The sequence below is a fragment of the Ailuropoda melanoleuca genome, chromosome 2, assembly GCF_002007445.2.
Source record: "Ailuropoda melanoleuca isolate Jingjing chromosome 2, ASM200744v2, whole genome shotgun sequence".
Taxonomy (NCBI): domain Eukaryota; kingdom Metazoa; phylum Chordata; class Mammalia; order Carnivora; family Ursidae; genus Ailuropoda; species Ailuropoda melanoleuca.
In genome coordinates, this window is record NC_048219.1 from 1,896,642 (window position 1) to 1,914,358 (window position 17,717).

The 17,717-nt window shown below is 52.4% G+C and overlaps 1 protein-coding gene across 4 annotated transcripts in view; it reads right to left on the reverse strand.

Annotated features, from left to right (window-relative positions):
- Window positions 1-17,717, reverse strand: part of ECE1 (endothelin converting enzyme 1) — a 113,570-nt gene that overhangs the window by 6,117 nt on the left and 89,736 nt on the right. For all 4 annotated transcript variants that reach the window (XM_034645873.1, XM_034645886.1, XM_034645897.1 and 1 more), the window contains 8 exons: window positions 16,735-16,849; window positions 11,749-11,859; window positions 10,035-10,133; window positions 9,474-9,551; window positions 7,873-7,976; window positions 2,769-2,879; window positions 1,748-1,815; window positions 767-957 (listed from right to left, as the gene is read on the reverse strand). In XM_034645873.1, the coding sequence (XP_034501764.1) occupies window positions 767-957; window positions 1,748-1,815; window positions 2,769-2,879; window positions 7,873-7,976; window positions 9,474-9,551; window positions 10,035-10,133; window positions 11,749-11,859; window positions 16,735-16,849 (877 nt within the window). The remainder of the gene's footprint in view (window positions 1-766; window positions 958-1,747; window positions 1,816-2,768; window positions 2,880-7,872; window positions 7,977-9,473; window positions 9,552-10,034; window positions 10,134-11,748; window positions 11,860-16,734; window positions 16,850-17,717) is intronic.

The following is a 17,717-nucleotide window of genomic DNA, read 5'->3' on the forward strand; positions in this document are numbered from 1 at the left end:
CTTCAGGCAGGTTACCTGGTGTTTCTGGCCTCAGTTTCCTCACCTGCCAAATGGGGGTTGTAACAGCTAATGGTAAAGTTGTGGGGTACTGAGCAGAGCCTGGCATGTAAAAAGGCCTCAATAAATGGCCCCTCACGGTACTTCTGCTCTGACTGTCACGGTCAGGAGACGGCTCTGTCTTGCTCTGATAGGCACCTCATTCTCCTCTCGTGGCCTGCATTCTCTCTCCCTTCCAACTCAGCTAACCTTTGAGTGTCACCCTGGACCAGGTCCTGCGCCCAAGTTGTCTGTCATCCTTCGGACAGCCCAGTGATGCCGGGCGTGGGTGTTCACAGCCAAGAACACTGCAGCTCAAGTGGGCTAAGTGACTTTTCCCAGAACCAGGGCTGGAACTCGGAACTGGCTCCATGACCGGTGTCCCTCCCCTCCCCTCCCCTCCCGGGCCCACGGCTGCCTGAATCAGTGATGCCTATCCCTGCCAAGGTAGGAACCAGCAGGTCGTCAGGTGGCTCCAGCCTAAGCCCTTGCCTGGATCTGTCAGTCGGGCGGACTCAAGTCTGGAAGGCCATCTGTGCACCAGGCCCTGGGCGAGAGACTGCCACAGACCTCTCAGTCGGCCCCGCTACCCCCGTTTCACAGAGGAGCAAACAGAAGGTCATGCGGCGGCTGCAGCTGGCCCCAGCTTGCCGGTAGAGACCCTTTCCTGAGGATACCCGGCACAGGCCCAGAGCCGGGGCCGGGGTGTGTGTGGGCAGTGAGCTCTTACCCGATAGGCTGCCTTGAGCCCCCCGTTGTCGGCGATGTTCTCCCCCAGCGTGTGCCGGCCGTTCACGGGCTCCCCGTTCACGCTGTAGTTGCCGTACTGCTCCACCATGCACTCCGTCTGCTGCTTGAAGGCCTCCACGGACGAGTTCTTCCACCAGGGCCGAAGGTTCCCGTCCTTGTCATACTCTCGGCCTGTGGGTTCCGAGGGAAGCGTCAGGTCAAGGGGGGGGGAGGAGGCAGAGCTCACTGTGCCTCTCTGCCTGGGGAGAAGTGGGTCCACCCGCCCATCCCCCCGGGGATCCCCCCGCCCCCCATCCAGCAGCACCTGGGAGATGATAGCAGCCCGGGCGCCTGAGGAGCTGGGACAGTGAGCTGGGCAGCTGGGTGGGGGTGGGGGAGAGAGGATGGAGGAACATGATGCGGGCAAAGGGTCAGCATGTTTGCAGTGACAGTGGAGCTGGATTCCTTGTCAAGGCTGGCTGAGGGCCTTGGACGCTGAGCCCCAGAAGGGGGAAATGGAGTCAGCAGCACTGGGATCACAGGACAGGCCCCGGCCTCTAAGGTCCCCAAGGCAGGAGTGAATGAGGATTCTGGTTGTTCTGGTGAGGAGGCAAATGACCTCAACTCCTCTGATGGCAGTGGGCCCAGAGAAGTCTCTGGAGTGCTGGAGAAATGTGAGCTCCCTGCTGACTACTAACATCCCCTCCTGAGGACGGGACACCTTCCGGGAGCCCCCTGTGTCTGACACGGTCCCTGCAATCCCCACACCAGGCTGCAGTCATCATGCCCATTTTACAGACAAGGATGAGGAGGCCTGGAGAAAGGACAGGACTTATTCAAGCCCTTTAACGGGCAGGGGCACGGCCAGGATTGAAGCCAGACCCCTCTGTCTCCAGACCTTTGGAAGTGACGAGAGCAAAGCAGAAGCAGTGCAGCCAGGAGCCGATGTGCCCCATCTGAAGGGGACCCCAGGAAGCCGTACCTTGATCATCAAAAGCATGAGTCAGCTCGTGGCCCACAACAACACCAATGCCACCGAAGTTTAAGGCCCTGGGGGGGAGGGGAGGGGAGGACACAAAGGTGAGGGTGATGCCATAAGGGGACATCGCTTCCTGGGTCTGGAGGCACAGCAGGGTCCCGTGGGCTCTGTGGCGATGTGGCCACAACCTGAGCCTCCAGCCAAACATCTGAGGCTAGTCAGAGGCTGGACAAATGGCCTGTGATCGGCCTGTATCCCCTGGATGCCAAGCATTGTGCTACATGCCCCACCAAACTGCACTGTCCTCTTTGGCATTAGTGACCAACTGTTTGGATAAGCAAACCGAGACTGGGAACGGTTCAATCACTTTGCCCAAGGGCCACGCAGTCAGCAAAGAGCAGTCCTGGGACTCAAACCCAGGGCCTTTGGGGCGCCTGGGTGGCACAGCGGTTAAGCGTCTGCCTTCGGCTCAGGGCGTGATCCTGGCATTATGGGTCGAGCCCCACATCAGGCTCCTCTGCTATGAGCCTGCTTCTTCCTCTCCCACTCCCCCTGCTTGTGTTCCCTCTCTCGCTGGCTGTCTCTATCTCTGTCGAATAAATAAATAAAAATCTTTAAAAAAAAATAAAAAAATAACATAAAAAAAAACCAAACAAACCCAGGGCCTTTCTGAGACCCTGCTCTCACACTTTCCACCCGGCCCAGCTGTGACTGCTCTACAACACAGCTAGAGGGGCGTTCCCCTAGATAGGGCACCCAACTTCACCACATGCCCCCAGGCTCCCACCATGCAGGGGCTTCTGGACCCCTTCTGGACCCCCGGAGGGAAGAGCAGGGAGTGAGGACGTTGTTCTCTCTGCAACGTTTCTGACAGTCCCGAGCTCCCTGGGCCAGTGGGACAAAAAGCCCTCAGGCAGATTGGCGGCTCGTGTGGTCGGCTGTGGGCCCCAGGGCCGGGCTGGGTGTCCACGGAGGGGCGGCGGCGGGGGGGGGGGTTGGGATGTCAGCAGCACAAGCATCATACTTGGGTGAGGAGCGGGTGTAGAACGGCGCCTGCAGGATCCCGGCGGGAAACACGATCTCGTTCTTGGTGGGCGAGTAGTAGGCATTCACCATGGGTGGGGTCATGCTCCACCTGCACGCAAACACACGTGGAAGCTCAGGCCTGGCTGTGGGGAGGCACGTGGGGCCAGCCCACCTGGCTGGTGTCGAGGGCCTGAACCCAGCGCCAAGGACACACAAGGACAAGGACAGCTTTAGCAGCACAGTTTCTGAGGGGAAAACCAGAAAACACCCACGGGTCTGCAAAGAAAGGGATCAGCTAAGGCCCATGTCGCACCACACAACGGAACAGCGAGGCTCTTAGGAAGAGCCAGACAGACCACTACGTAATGAGAGGCCACTGCCACCGAGCAGTTCTCAAAGTGTGGTCTGTGGACACCAGGAGGGTCCTCAAGCCCCTTTTAGGGGGTCTTCGAGGCCAAAACCATCTTCCGTAATAATACTGAGACGTGATTTGTCTTTTCCGCCGTGGTGACGTCTGCCCTGATGGTAGAAAAGCCATGGTGGTGGAGTTGCCGGAGCCCACGTGTGAGTCAAGCTGGCGGCCCCCGTTGTTTCTGGGCTCCCCGCCTTCCTCACCAGGATAAACAAATCCATCTCACTGAGGAACCCCGCTGATGAAGCAGCACAAATACTTCATGTTTTTTAAAGTTTTATTTATTTAAGTAATCTCCACACCCAACGTGGGGCTCGAACTCACGACCCCGAGATCAAGAGTCTTGTGTGCTCTACTGACTGAGCCAGCCAGGCACCCCACGATTACCTAATTTCATTAAATCTAGACCCTTGAGTAGAAGTGTCTTGATATTCGGTGTGGCCGGATGGGAAGTCCACATAAGCACCTGAGCTTTTCTCATGGGACCCTGTTTGCACCTGTGAGGATGATGAGCAAACTGGCATTTCAGACTTGGGTATCCTGCAGACATCTTCTTGAAAATGAAGTGAGCTTATCACCTCGAGGGAAACAATTGACATCATTTGTTGCCAGTGATAAAAATTCAAGGTTTAAAAAAAATTTGGGGGGCACCTGGCTGGTTCGATTGGTAGAACATGGGAGTCTTGACCTTGGGGTTGTGAGTTTAAGCCCCACACTGGGCGTAGACCTTACTTAAAAAAATAAGAATAAATAATTTTTTAAAGAAATTAAAAAATCAGGGGTGCCTGGGTGACTCAGTCAGTTTTAAGTGTCTGACTTTGGCTCAGGTCGTGATCTCAGGGTCTTGAGATCAAGTCTCCACTTTGGGCTCCCTGCTCGGCGGGGAGTCTGCTTCTCCCTTTCCCTCTGCCCTTCCCCCTGCTTGTGCCCTCTCTGTCTCTCTCAAATATATAAATAAAATCTTTAAAAAATTCAAAAAAACTTTGAAGTTTCAAGGAAAAATTAATTAATTAGTAAAATTAATTATAAGAACTTGTATCAGTTACCATAAACTTGACAGCTTCCCGACAATGAAAAAATTTTTTTAATTTAAATTCAATTAGCCAGCATATAGTACATCATTTGTTTCAAATGTAGAGTTCAATAATTCATCAGTTGCTAAAAACTTCTCTCTTGGGTGGGGGAATGGGATAGAGGGTGGGGGAATGGGATAGACTGGTGATGGGTAGTAAGGAGGGCACGTATTGCATGGTGCACTGGGTGTTATACGCAACTAATGAATCATCGAACTTTACATCAGAAACCAGGGATGTACTCTATGGTGACTAACATAATATAATAAAAAAACATTAAAAAAAAAAAACTTCTCTCAGGAGGTCAACAGTGATATGAACAAAGGTGGACTTTTCTGGATAAGGTATAAGGAAAATGTCACTATTTAGAGGTATATAAAAGTCAGCAAGCCTTGGCCCAAATGACCCATGCATGATGTTACAAATCATGGCTGGGTAAAAGATCCATTCAAAGTGCAAGACAGACAGACAGACTTTAGTGGAACAGAGTGTGAAAGTTTCATGGCTATGGGTTCAGGTTCCACAGTACAACTAACCTTTAAGAAATTATTACTTGCTGAGTTTTGGTGTAATCAATGAAGAATGTGCAGAAGTAACAGAAAAGTCTACTAAAGCAGGCCTCCCTTTCCCAACTTCGTATCTGCATGAGACTAGATTTTCTTTGGGGGGGGGCAGGGCAGAGGGAAAGGGAGAGAATCTTTTTTTTTTTTTAAAGATTTATTATCTGAGAGAGAGCTCGAGTGCACATGCATGGGGGAGGGGCAGAGAGAGAATCTCAAGCTGACCCCTCGCTGAGCAAGGTGCCAAACAGGGGGCTCAATCCCTCCACCCTGAGATCATGACCTGAACCAAAATCAAGAGTTGGACGCTTAACCAAATGAGCCACCCAGGCACCCCCGAGAGAGAATCTTAACCAGGTTCCACACCTAGTGTGGAGGCTGATAAAGGGCTCGATCTCATAACCCTGAGATCATGACCTGAACCGAAATCGAAAGTCAGATGCTTAACTGGCTGAGCCACCCAGGAGCCCCTAGACTTTCTTTATACATTTCATAACAATATATTGCAATAGATTGAACACAGAAGCAGATATGAGAATCCGGCCGTCTTCTATCAAGCCAGATATTAAAGAAATAGGCAGAAAGTAAAGTAATAATTTTTTTCTCACTAAACTTTTTAAAAAAATAGTTATTTTTCATAAAATTTACATTAAATTGATATAATCTCCATACACAAAGAGACTCTTTGGGATCCAATAATTTTTCAAGAGTGTAGAAGGGGGTGCCTGGCTGGTCATTGGAAGAGCAGGAGACTCATGGGGTTGTGAGTTCAAGCCCCATGTTAGATGCAGAGATTACTTAAATAAAAGTTAAAAAAAAAAGAGTATAGAAGGGACCCTGATGGTAGAAACATTTGTCCACTTTATAATTTTTCTGGTGTGGAGGGGAAGGCCAGTGATGAGTGGAGTGAGACAGAAAGGACTTTTTCTCCAAGAGGTTAGACAGTCACTCTGTCTCCTCCAGCTGAGCCTCGAAGAGGTGTTGAGGGGTACCTGAAGCCATGGAAAGATAGAAATTGAAAATATCATATTTATATTCAAATAATCATGGCTACATTAATGGGCAGGAGGCAGAATTTATTTATTTTTTTAAAGATTTGTATCTATTTATTCGAGAGAGAGAGAACATGAGCAGGGGAGGGGCAGAGGGTGAGAGAGAAGCAGACTCCCCGCTGAGCAGGGAGCCTGCTGTGGCCCTCCATCCCAGGACCCTGAGATGACCTGGGGCTCAATCCCAGGATCCCAAGATCATGACCTGAACCAAAGGCAGACACCTAACAGACTGAGCCACACGGGCACCCTCAGGAGGCAGAATTTAAATGAAAAAAAATTTTTTTTAAAGATTTTATTTATTTATTTGAAAGAGATAGCGAGAGAGAGCACGAGTGGGGGCGGGGGGGGGAGGGGGAGAGGCAGGCTCCCCACCGAGCAGGGAGCCTGATGCAGGGCTTGATCCCAGGACCCTTGGATCATGACCTGAGCCAAAGGTAGAGGCTCAACAGACTGAGCCACCCAGGCGCCCCTAAATGAAAAATTTTAAGCTAAATCGAAAGACTTCAGATAAATTCGAAACCTTGTGGCAGTACCTGTGCCATATTCTGGAAATAAAAAACCGCCTTCCAGCGCATTTAGGGGAGGGAGTTCCTCTGTAGGAGATAGAAATCTTAAGAGGAGGGGCGCCTGGGTGGCACAGCCGTTAAACGTCTGCCTTCGGCTCAGGGCGTGATCCCGGCGTTGTGGGATCGAGCCCCACATCAGGCTCCTCTGCTATGAGCCTGCTTCTTCCTCTCCCACTCCCCCTGCTTGTGTTCCCTCTCTCGCTGGCTGTCTCTATCTCTGTCAATAAATAAATTAAAAAAAAAAAATCTTAAAAAAAAAAATCTTGAGGAAACAGAGATGTTCAAACTCTCATTGGCCACGAGGGGGCGCCAGAAGAAAAGAGAATTCTTGCTTCCACCTTTGGTAAGATTTATTCTGCAAAATGTTTTAGTAGCGGAAAGAGCTTATTTTGAGAGCTAGAGCTGGGACGACAACATATGAGTTTTCCGAGGAGACTGCTCAAAAAATGACAGAAACCAGGGCTCACTCCAGATTATTTTAAGAAGGTTTGAGGTCCAGGAAGAAGCTGTATTTTAAAAAACTTCCCCCAGGGGGGCTCCTGGGTGACCTAATGGGTTGAGCCTTCAAGTTTTGGTTTTGGCTTCGGTCATGATCTCAGGGTGGTGCGATCCAGTCCCATCTCGGGCTCCATGCTCAGTGCAGATCCGCTTGAGATTCTCTCCCTCTCCCTCTGGTCCTCCCGCTCATCCCCTCTCTCAAATAAATAAATAAATCTTAACAACAACAGTTGTTGTTAACTGCCCACCCAGTGCCCAGACCTCACTGGTCAGCTTCTGTCTCCTCAGGCCAGCGAGATAATCCTAGAGATCAAGAAGGCGTTTGAGGAAAGCCTAAGCACCCTGAAGTGGATGGATGAAGACACTCAGAGATCAGCCAAGGAAAAGGTGAGGTTGGCCCAGTGCCAGAAGTGGTGGCCGAGGCTTCCCGCCCAGAGGGCAGCAGCCACAGATGGAGGGGGGTTAACAACAAAAACAACAACAACAAACCCTCCCCAGAGGGTCCTGCTGTGCAGTAAGGTTTGGGAACCACAGCTGTTGGGGGCCCATTCGGAATTTTCGCTAGCTGAGCCTCCTCTGTGCCGGACGCTCCTGGTCACACGTGACGTCACACAGCTCCTCCCATCTTATTTGCAGATAAGGAGGCTGAGGCTCCCAATGCTGGAGCTGCGGAGCCAGGGCCGTGAGGCCAAGGCTACTCTGCCGACTAGCTGGGCGCTGGGGCACAGAGACCCGGGCCGGTCCCAGCTCCTGGCTGGGCACACTTCCTCGGTCCTCAGTTTCTCTCTCTGAAGAGTGGGAAAACAATGGTCCCCACTCCTCCGACGGTGCTTGTGACAGTTACGTCTGGCATCGGTGCGTGTGAGACAAAGGCATGCTCAGCTCGGGGCACCCCTGTGTTCGGGAAGCCAGCACCCTCCCAGCAAGGCCCCGGGACTCACTGGTCTCTGTTGGGAGCTTTCCTGAGCTGGTCGGCAGTGACCCTCCAGGAGAAGTTGAAAAACCGCATGGCGTTCTCAAAGTAGAGGTCCGGGACCGCAGTGTACTGGACGAGAGGAACAGAGTGAGGAGATGGAACGCGCCCAGGCTGGGAGGCCCCTCACCTCCTCAAACGCAGACTCCTTCTTCTAAAACTGAGGAAGCTGAGACCCCACGAGGTTAAGGGGCTGGTCCACAGGAATGGAGGGCTCGGGACTACAGGCTTGGGTTCTTGCTTTGGCCCTGACCTTGCAGGGGCCTGGCACCCTCTCCCGTTCGAGGACATACTGAGAGCTTCTCTGGAAATCAGCCAATCTCTCCAGCGCTGTCCAACAGAACTTTCTGCAATGATGGACGTGAGCTAGGCCTGCGTTATCCAGTAGGGTAGACACCAGCCTCATGTGGCTACTGAGCATTTCAAATGTGGCTAGTGTGACTTGTACATTTAATTACATTTTAATTAATTTAGATGTTAATTAATTAAATAGTAGTGGCTAGTAGCTACCACACTGGAGAGCACACAAATCAAGCTGGGGTCTATCTCTGAAATGTCAGGGGACAGGCATCACTGCACACTTTCCTCAGCACACTGCCCAGCCTTTCGGCTCTTTTCAGGGGCAAGGTTCTCCCGCAGATCCGCTCCAGAGCTTTCTGGCTTCTCGTCAGGGCTCTGGTAAAACGCTGGGCCCTTGGGGACAGGACTCTGATCCTGTGGGCTGTGCCTGGGCTATTCCCAGGAGTCTCCCCAGGTCTTATGTCATGACACCCCGGAGCATCTTAAATTATTCTCAAGAAAAAAGGCAGTGGGATGAGTCAGTCCCATATTCTCGGAAGTAATTTTAATATTCTTAGGTTTTAAATAGAACCATGAGGAGAGGTTATTATAATTGCAAAAATGCCTGAATTTCACAAATTCCAATCACAAGAAGATATAAAACCATCTTTCAGGAGAGAAGCACAATCCATTTATGGGGATGACCTGCCAAAGTTCTAAGACCAGGAATATATCAAGTACCCTTGTTGCCTCAACTAAACTTAAAGGTGCATTTGGGATTCACACTTCCTTTTTCCCATCAGCATTTGGAGGTCCAAATGAGGTCCAGGTTTCTCTGGGAAGGTGGGGGAAGACCCTGGGGAGAGGAGGCAATCTGGGGGGCCGGGAAGGAAGAGGTGGTATGAAGGGCTCCACTTCTCCACCTCCTCCTGTTTTAGGGGCCTCAATTCGGTCTGTCCCTCCTAGGGTCTGCTCACCTCCATGATTCCCCTCACCCCAATCACATGGAGCATCCGGCAGGGCCCATGGCATCGTTTGGTCCTAACTGCTGGGTGCTGACAGTGGCTGCAGGGAGGCAGGGGCCTCCAGTGGGCCCAGGAGAGAAGGGGCACAGAACAGCTCCCTCGTGCCCGATCCACCCCCACACCCCACACTGCCGCATCTTGAGACGCCTTGACAGACAAGGTACCTCTCGCATCCCACGTGGACCCAGCCTGCCTCTGCCCTTCCCCACGCGGGGACCTCCAGGGACAATTGGGAATGTAAGGGGGCAGGGTGGGAGCCACTCACGTCATTGAACACTTTGTCGAGCTCCTTGGGGTCCATGATAAAGTTGGGGTAGCCTATCATGTTGTAGATCGCGTCGGCCTGGACGGGAGAGATATGGAGGACACTGAGTGCCCAGCAGGCCTGGGTGCACTCAGGTTCTGGGCCAAAAGGAAAGGGGCAGGTCCTTCCCCTCAGGGCTTCCTCATCGCTTTCTGGAAAGATCCCTCTCTTGCCTGACTTCTACTTACCCTTTGGGTCTCTGCTTCCCCTGACAGAAGCCTTTACTGGCCGCCACCCTCTGGACTATATCAAATCCTTCTTTCTCTGTTAGACACGTCACACCTCCCTGCATTTTTCCCTCATACGCTCAACACGGTTTATTTCATATAGTCATTAATGTAATCGTGTGTTCAAGGCTGTCCCTCCATCCTGCAGGAATGTTCACCCCCAAAGGCAGGACAGCATTCCTGCTCTGCTCACCAGATGGGACTGGTCTCCCTTCGTGCACCCCCCTCCATCTGTGGCTGCTGCCCTCTGGGCGGGAAGCCTCGGCCACCACTTCTGGCACTGGGCCAACCTCACCTTTTCCTTGGCTGATCTCCGAGTGTCTTCATCCATCCACTTCAGGGTGCTCAGGCTTTCCTCAAACGCCTTCTTGATCTCTAGGATTATCTCGCTGGCCTGAGGAGACAGAAGCTGACCAGTGAGGTCTGGGCACTGGGTGGGCACCCCATGCAGAAGGAGGCCAGAGTTTAAACTCAGGAATCAGCTCAAAGCCTCAGGCTCCTCAGTGCCCAGAACGCTTAAGTCCTGCAAGACAAGACTGGACTTCCATAAACAGAGCATCAACACCACAGACGCTCAGGACAAGCTTTGGGAAAGTTGGAAAAGTCTCTCTTCTGCAGGACTTTTCAGAGCCTTTAGTGTGTAACATGAACTTCGATTCTTTTGGAGAGTGTAAAATTCATAGCCTTTCTTAGACTTACTGGACCACAGGATCCCTTTTTGATGGAATGGGTTTTAAAATCTAGAGAACCCAAGTTCTTTTTTTTTTTTTTTAAAGATTTTATTTATTTATTTGACAGAGAGACAGCCAGTGAGAGAGGGAACACAAGCAGGGGGAGTGGGAGAGGAAGAAGCAGGCTCCCAGCGGAGGAGCCTGACTCGGGGCTCGATCCCAAAGCACTGGGATCAGGCCCTGAGCCAAAGGCAGATGCTTAACGACTGTGCCACCCAGGCGCCCCATAGAGAACCCAAGTTCTGACAAGCAGTTTCAGGCTGGAGATGAACAGCTGTTGTCGAGGGCAATAACGTCAGAGGCAGACTCAGAGCCCAAAGAATCTAGAGCAGAAGAAGGAAGTCACACAGCAGAAAGAGTAGAGGGGCTGACGGCTGACAACTAGACAAAGATTCTGTACCAGCCACTCACAGGAGAGTCGCATAAGGAAAGCAAGTCTCTGCTAATGTTTGAGTGCAGATAATATCTATGTAATTAAAATTAGTAATAAAAACTGTAGCAAAAATATAATAGCTACTATTTACCGAGCCCTTGTTTTCTGCCAGGCATTCTGTGTGTAGCATTTCTTTCTTTCTTTAAGATTTTATTTATTTATTTGACAGAGAGAGAGAGAGAGAGCACAAGCAGGGGGAGTGGCAGAGGGAGAGGGAGAAGCAGGCTTTCCGCCGAGCAGGGAGCCCGATGCGGGGCTCAATCCCAGGACCCTGGGACCATGACCTGAGCCGAAAGCGGACGCTTAACCAGCTGAGCCACCCAGGCGTCCCTGTGTGTGGCATTTCATTTCCTGTCTTGCTACGATGGACAGCCCCGCTTCCAAGTCACCAGTGAAGGGAGAACACTGTCCCAAATCACCCAGCCAGAAGCTGATGGACCCAGGATCTGAACTGGGGCCCGGCTGTCTTCATGCACCTCGCCAAGATGTTCCTCTGCCCATCCAGAACATGGGGTTACCCCATGGGGTAAGAAAGATGTCACCCGTTAGGCCAGAGCTGCTCTGCCAACAGGATGTCACTGGGCCCTTCGTTCCCCCTGGGGGTGGGGGTGGAGGTGGCTGGAATGGCCTCGCAGTGTTCATGATAATGTGGCTCAAGTACCCGGCACTCAATGATAGTAGCTTTCAGGGCACTCAGGGCTTTAGAAAGCAGGACGTTTGAGTGCAGGCTGGAGCCAGGCCTGGAGCAGGAAAGGTCAAGAGCAGACCGGAGCGTGGGCTGCCAAGCGCATGAGGGGCTAGTGCAGGTGCGCCGTCACAGCCCGTGTGCAGGGGGAGGTACTCACTATGCTCTTGCTGTCCTCGGCAAAGGTCGCTTTGACAAACATGGGGCCCAGGGCGAAGCCCAAGTTGTTTTCTGTGTCGCTCACGCAGAACTTCCATCGAGGAAGACAGGTCTGGAAACACAAGGGAGAGGGGCTACTGGGCTCCGTCCTTCTTCCCGACCCCTGTTGGTCTGGGAGGAAGCAGCAACAGCTGGGGCCCGTACTTCCTTCCAGAACTTCAGGGAGACTTTTCTGACGCAGTGGAAGTTATTTTAGGCACTGGCCCAAGAGGCCACGGAATATCGCTCATCATCACCATCTACTATTTCCTGAACGCCAGGCTCTCGTGCCGCACGTCACGAATGGTATCTCCCCGAGCCATCAAAGTGAACCTGGAAGGCAGGGCTGTGGGCCTTGCCAGACGAGGACAGAGACAGACACTGAACAAGGGGAAGTCGCTGGTCCAGGCTCTGCTGGCGAACGGGGTGTGTGACAGCAACGGGGCTCTGACATGCCTGACCGCACACCCCATGCCCCCACCCCTACCTTGCCCTACCCCCTGGGGGAGGCAGAGAATCTTGGCGGCAAAGACTTGAGAAGTTACCTTGTGTGCCCTCGAGCAACAGCAAAACCTTCCCAGAAGGCCAGGACCCAACCCCATGGAAAGCCTCCTAGAGGAAGGGCTGGCACGGCTATGAGACAGGGCGTGGATGGCGTGGTCGCCTGCGGTCTTGCTCACAAGCCCGCCGGACACCTCTGCGGACTGGAAGCAGGTGCCCCGCGGGCTGCAGCCTCATGGAGCTGGGCTCTGGGAAGTGCACCCACGCGGGTTCTGGCCCCACTGGCCCCCCTGCCCTGGCAGCCCTCCGTGACCACCAGGGCTGGCCCTGCTCCCAGAAATCCCTAAATCCCTCGTGGGGCCTCCTGGCCCTGAAGAACAGGTGGTAAAAACCACGAGGCTCAGGGCAGCCTCTTCGCAACAGTTTTCCAACTGAAAACAACCAAATGCCCATCAACAGGCGGCTGGATAAACAAAATGTGGTATTTTTACACAACAGCGCGTTACTTGGCAACGGGAAGGCGTGAACTACTGATAGACACAACATGGTTGAATTTCACAGCCATTAGCTGAGAAGCCAGAGGCACAAGTGCGTGTGATGTGCGACCCGCCCACGCCCTGCCACACCCACCCTGGGGACCGTCGGGAAAGGGGCTTCAGCAAACCTTCTGCTGCTAGGACGCTGGATGAACGGGCGACAGGGGTGTCTCTATCCTGAGTGGGGCTCTGGTTTTGTGGGCGGTTTCCTTTGTCCCCTGAACTGTGTACTTAGCATATACTGCACGTTTTACGGCATGTAAATTACACCTTAGCTGAAGAAATTTCTTCCATGAAAGAAGAAGGGAAGGAAGTAAGGGGCATCTCAGCCTTCCCTGAGTTTAGTGGCCCAAGTTCTTTTAAGCTTTCCCACCCAGGTATCCGTTTAGACACCCTCCCCTCCCCACAACCCGCCCATATCTGGCTCAGGCTGCCCATGAACGAGGTCAGGACCGGGTGACCTCCAACGCACAGGCTCCATGGAGGCCCCAGGCCCTGATGGCTGAGTCAGGAACTGAGTCTTACTGCCATCTCAGGAGACCTTTTGCATAAGCCCACACATTCGTTCGTTCATTTGTTCGTTCATTCATTCATTCATTCACTCATTCATATGCCCAGCGCCTTCTGGAGAGTTCCTCTGTACCCGGACTATGCTAGGTGCTTTGAACCTTGAGACAAATTGGCCCTGGGCCTCGCCCTCGAGGGGCTCAATCGAAACACCCAGGAGCACCTGGTGCATAATAATGGCAATGGTGGCAGTAACAGCAGTTCATGCTTGCTGGGTGTTCACTGGATGCAGGCCCTAACCCATCTAATCTTCATAATAACCCCATGAAGCGGGTACCCCCTGTGCTCCTGTCTGCAGGTAAAGAACGTGGCATGGAGGGCATTAGCCTTTGGGACAAATTTTGGGGATCCCTTTGTGTAATCCCAGACAAACCCTGAGCAGCAGGCCAGGGATTAGTTACTCCTTTTCACATTTGGGAAGACAGAGCCCTCTGCTCCAATGAAGTGATTTGCCCAAGGCTGTGTGGTTAGAAGTATTGCAAACACAGATCTTCTGACCCAAAGTTCCGTGCTGTTTCCTTTTTTTTTTTTTTTAAGATTTTATTTATTTATTTGACAGAGAGACAGCCAGCGAGAGAGGGAACACAAGTAGGGGGAGTGGGAGAGGAAGAAGCAGGCTCCCAGCGGAGGAGCCTGATGTGGGGCTCGATCCCAGAACGCCGGGATCACCCCCTGAGCCGAAGGCAGACGCTTAACGACTACGCTACCCAGGCGCCCCTCGTGCTGTTTCCTTATACCATGCATGGGGCACACAGGGACCCTAGCCCATAGCCTCCCACCTCTAGGGCCTCCCAATTGCCCTTGCTTCTGCCAAGCCTCCCTGCCAGCTCTTAGCCTCCCACTGGTTAGAGCAGCACCCTGCCCTCTGAGCCTGCCCTAGAGAAGCTCACTCTATCTATCTATCTATCTATCTATCTATCTATCTATCTATCTATCTATCATAGGAATCTATCATAGGAATCCATCTACCATAGGAATCTATCTATCTATCTATCTATCTATCTATCTATCTATCTATCATAAGAATCTATCATAGAAATCTATCATAGGAATCCATCTATCATAGGAATCCATCTATCATAGGAATCTATCTATCATAGGAATCCATCTATCTGTCTATCTGTCTATCCATCTATCCACGTACCATAGGAAAATATGCAGCAGGTTACCATTCTAACTGTTTGAAGTGTATGGGTCAGTGGTGTTAGGCATGTTCACACTGCAGTGCAACCAATCTCCAGAACCTTTCATCTTACAAATGTGAACCTTCATACCCATTAAACAGCTCCCCATGCCCCCTCCCTGCCCCGGCCCCCCTGCAACCATCAGGAAGCTCAATTTTAACTTCTGGCTCCTGCAGAGCAGAGGCTGAGTGGGGGTAGGGCTCACGTGTGCGCTGTGGACACACAAGTGCTGGGATTGAGAACACACTCCCCACTGACGAGCTGTGTGACTTTGAACAAGTCCCTTCCCTTCACAGAGCCTCAGTTTCTTCATCTATAAAATGGGATGATGATAATAGCTCCTAACACAGAGCTGTTATAGGAACTTGGTGACATAATGGTTATAAAAGGCAAACATCTAGTAATAATATCTTTTATCACCATCATCATCATCATCACCATCATCATCATCATCATTAGTGAGTGGCTGAAAGTGTCAAAAAGCCACGGTCAGCCAGAGCTGGGTTTGAATATGAGCTTGGTTGCCTCCTTGCTGGGTGACCTGGGCAGCCCTCACTGCCAGCAGCTTGTTTGCTCCTCTGCACCCTGATGGGAAAACAATGATGCAGGTGCACGCTCCACACACAGGTGTCTCTGTAACTATCATCCTGGGTCCTGGTCAGACGCCTCCTGTATAAAGTCCCCTTGGGAGGCCACATGCTCCAGGGGACAGAGTCCGTGCCTTGTCACATCTGTAACCCAGGGCTCACCCAGGTCGGCCCAAGGGAGGTGCAGGTGGAGCAGGAAAGCCGGTCTTCCCCTGGTCCTTCTCCACAGGGCCAGGCGACTGTCATGGCTGAGGCCCCGTGGTGCCCTCAGAAGCCTCTCTTATTCCCAGCCACCCTCTCCCTCAGTCCCCTTCCTGCCACAGGTGGGTGTACATGGGGATGGGACAGAAAAGGAGAACTCTTGCCAGGATGAACTCTGGGACCGGAGGCGGGAACCCACATCCTGTCATTCTATGCCAGACCTTATCTGGCTCTGGCCACTCCACTGGACTCTGCGAAGGGCCACGGGGGCAGGGTCAAGCTAAAGCCAGCTCTGCCTGTCCCCCGGGGTCTGGCTAGCTGCCATCCTGGGTGAGGTAGGGTATGCTGGGTGGGCTTGGCTCCCCGGCCTCTACTGCTCTGTAGCTGGGGCACCTCCCTGGGGCCCTGACTTGGTGTGTCCCATCAGCACATATGAGGACCTCTTGCAGTGGACATGGGCCCTTGGGGCACAGACTCCACCTCTCTTGTCTCCGTGTTCACACACAGGACCCCTGTCCTGTTTGTTGGCTGCAGGAATGAGAGGGGGACAGCCATCTCCTTGGAGAAAGAGTGGAAGTGGCCAGGGAGTTTCTGATATGGGGTGGGGTCCTGAGGGAGGGAGGGAGGGTCCTGGAGCCCTGGGACCTCCGGAAGAATGGACTGCCAGGGTCATCATGGGGGCATCTGAAGGAGGGTGCAGACCACCAGGTCTGGGGCCTAGGAGGGTAACAGCAGTGAACACTTGCGCCATCTTACCATGGACCAGGGGCCACACCAAGTGTTCTGTGTTTATGGGGAAGGGGCAATATTACTGGGGGTCCCCTGTATAAAATGGGGATGATGATCACAGCCACCTCACGGGGATATGAAGACCACATGAGTTACAGGAAAGTGTTCATTATCAACATCATTGAGAAGGGGTTGGAACAGAGAGAACAGAAGCCACTTTTTGCTGTAAAGAAGCTAAATCTCCAAGATTCCTCTTTTTTTAAGTTGTTTGTTTGTTTTTTTTAAATTTAAGTAATCTCTACACACAACTTGGGGCTCAAACTCACGACCTTGAGATCGCATGCTCTTCCGACTGAGCCAGCCAGGTGCCCCTCTAAGACTCCTCTTTATCCATTAAGACCCAGTGTAATCATCTCCTTCTGGAAGCTTCTGTCCACCCCCAAATAGCTTAGATCCAGTCCTGTGTGCTCAGGGACATCCGAGTAGATGCCTTCAGAGGACTTCTCCATTCTCTGCCTACCCTCTACCTCCCTCACAAGTTCCAAGGCTCTGGAGGACACGGAGGTCTCAAGAGCCTCCAACCCAGGGCCTGGCACACGTAGGTGCTCAGCAGGTGAATGGGAATGCACAGTAACAGGCTCACCTTCTTGGTCCCGTACATGACTTCCATGAACTTCTCGTCGGCATCCTGAAAGCGCTGATCAAGGAAGGAGCTTGTCTTCCGCACCAGGTTCCAGATCATGTAGTTGTTTAGCAGGCTGGGGCAAGAGAAGATCAGACCACTCAGAAGGGCCCGGAGCTACGGGGCGCCTGGGCGGCTCAGTCCTTAAGTGCCTGCCTTCGGCTCAGGGCGTGATCCCAGAGTCCTGGGATTGAGCCCCGCATCAGGCTTCTCCGATGGGAGCCTGCTTCTTCCTCTCCCACTCTCCCTGCTTGTGTTCCCTCTCTCACTGCCTGTCTCTCTCTCTGTCAAATAAATAAATAAAATCTTTAAAAAAAAAAAAAAAAAGGGCCCGGAGCTGGGAGCATCACAGCACTTCTCCCCACTGACCTTTAGGGGGCGCTAAAACCTGGCCTTTGGATGGCAGGCTCTTTTCCCCCCATCACCTACCCCAGTTTGGCAGGTTACTGCTTACTAAGCACACGGAATGTCAGCTCTTCAAGGCAGAGCCTGGGTCCTCTTCGAACACCCCTTGATGCCTAGTGCAGTGACTTGTGCTTGTCACATAGCTGCCTTTTGTCTGGGAGCTGTGGAGCAGCGGCATGGAGACTCCCCCTGGATGGTGTGTGCTACTGGGCTGGAGCAGGGAGGAGATGTCCCAGCCAAAAGGCCAGAGATGGGAGAGGGGGCCTCAGAATAGGAGGGGCAGAAAAGGGAGCTCTGGCCACCACGCCAAGGTCTCCATGAAAGAGAGTTCACTGCCCCTTCCCTCAGCACACAGATAATCATCTGTGGCTACTGTCGCCTTTGCAAAGAAGTCAGGGCACAGAGAATCATCTGTGGCTATTGTCACCTTTGCAAAGAAGTCACCTTACAGTGAACACCTAGCCTCGAACTGGAACCAACCAAAATGTGTGGCAGTAGGGGAAGGAGCGAGTCAGTAATCATACTTAATACTTGATGGA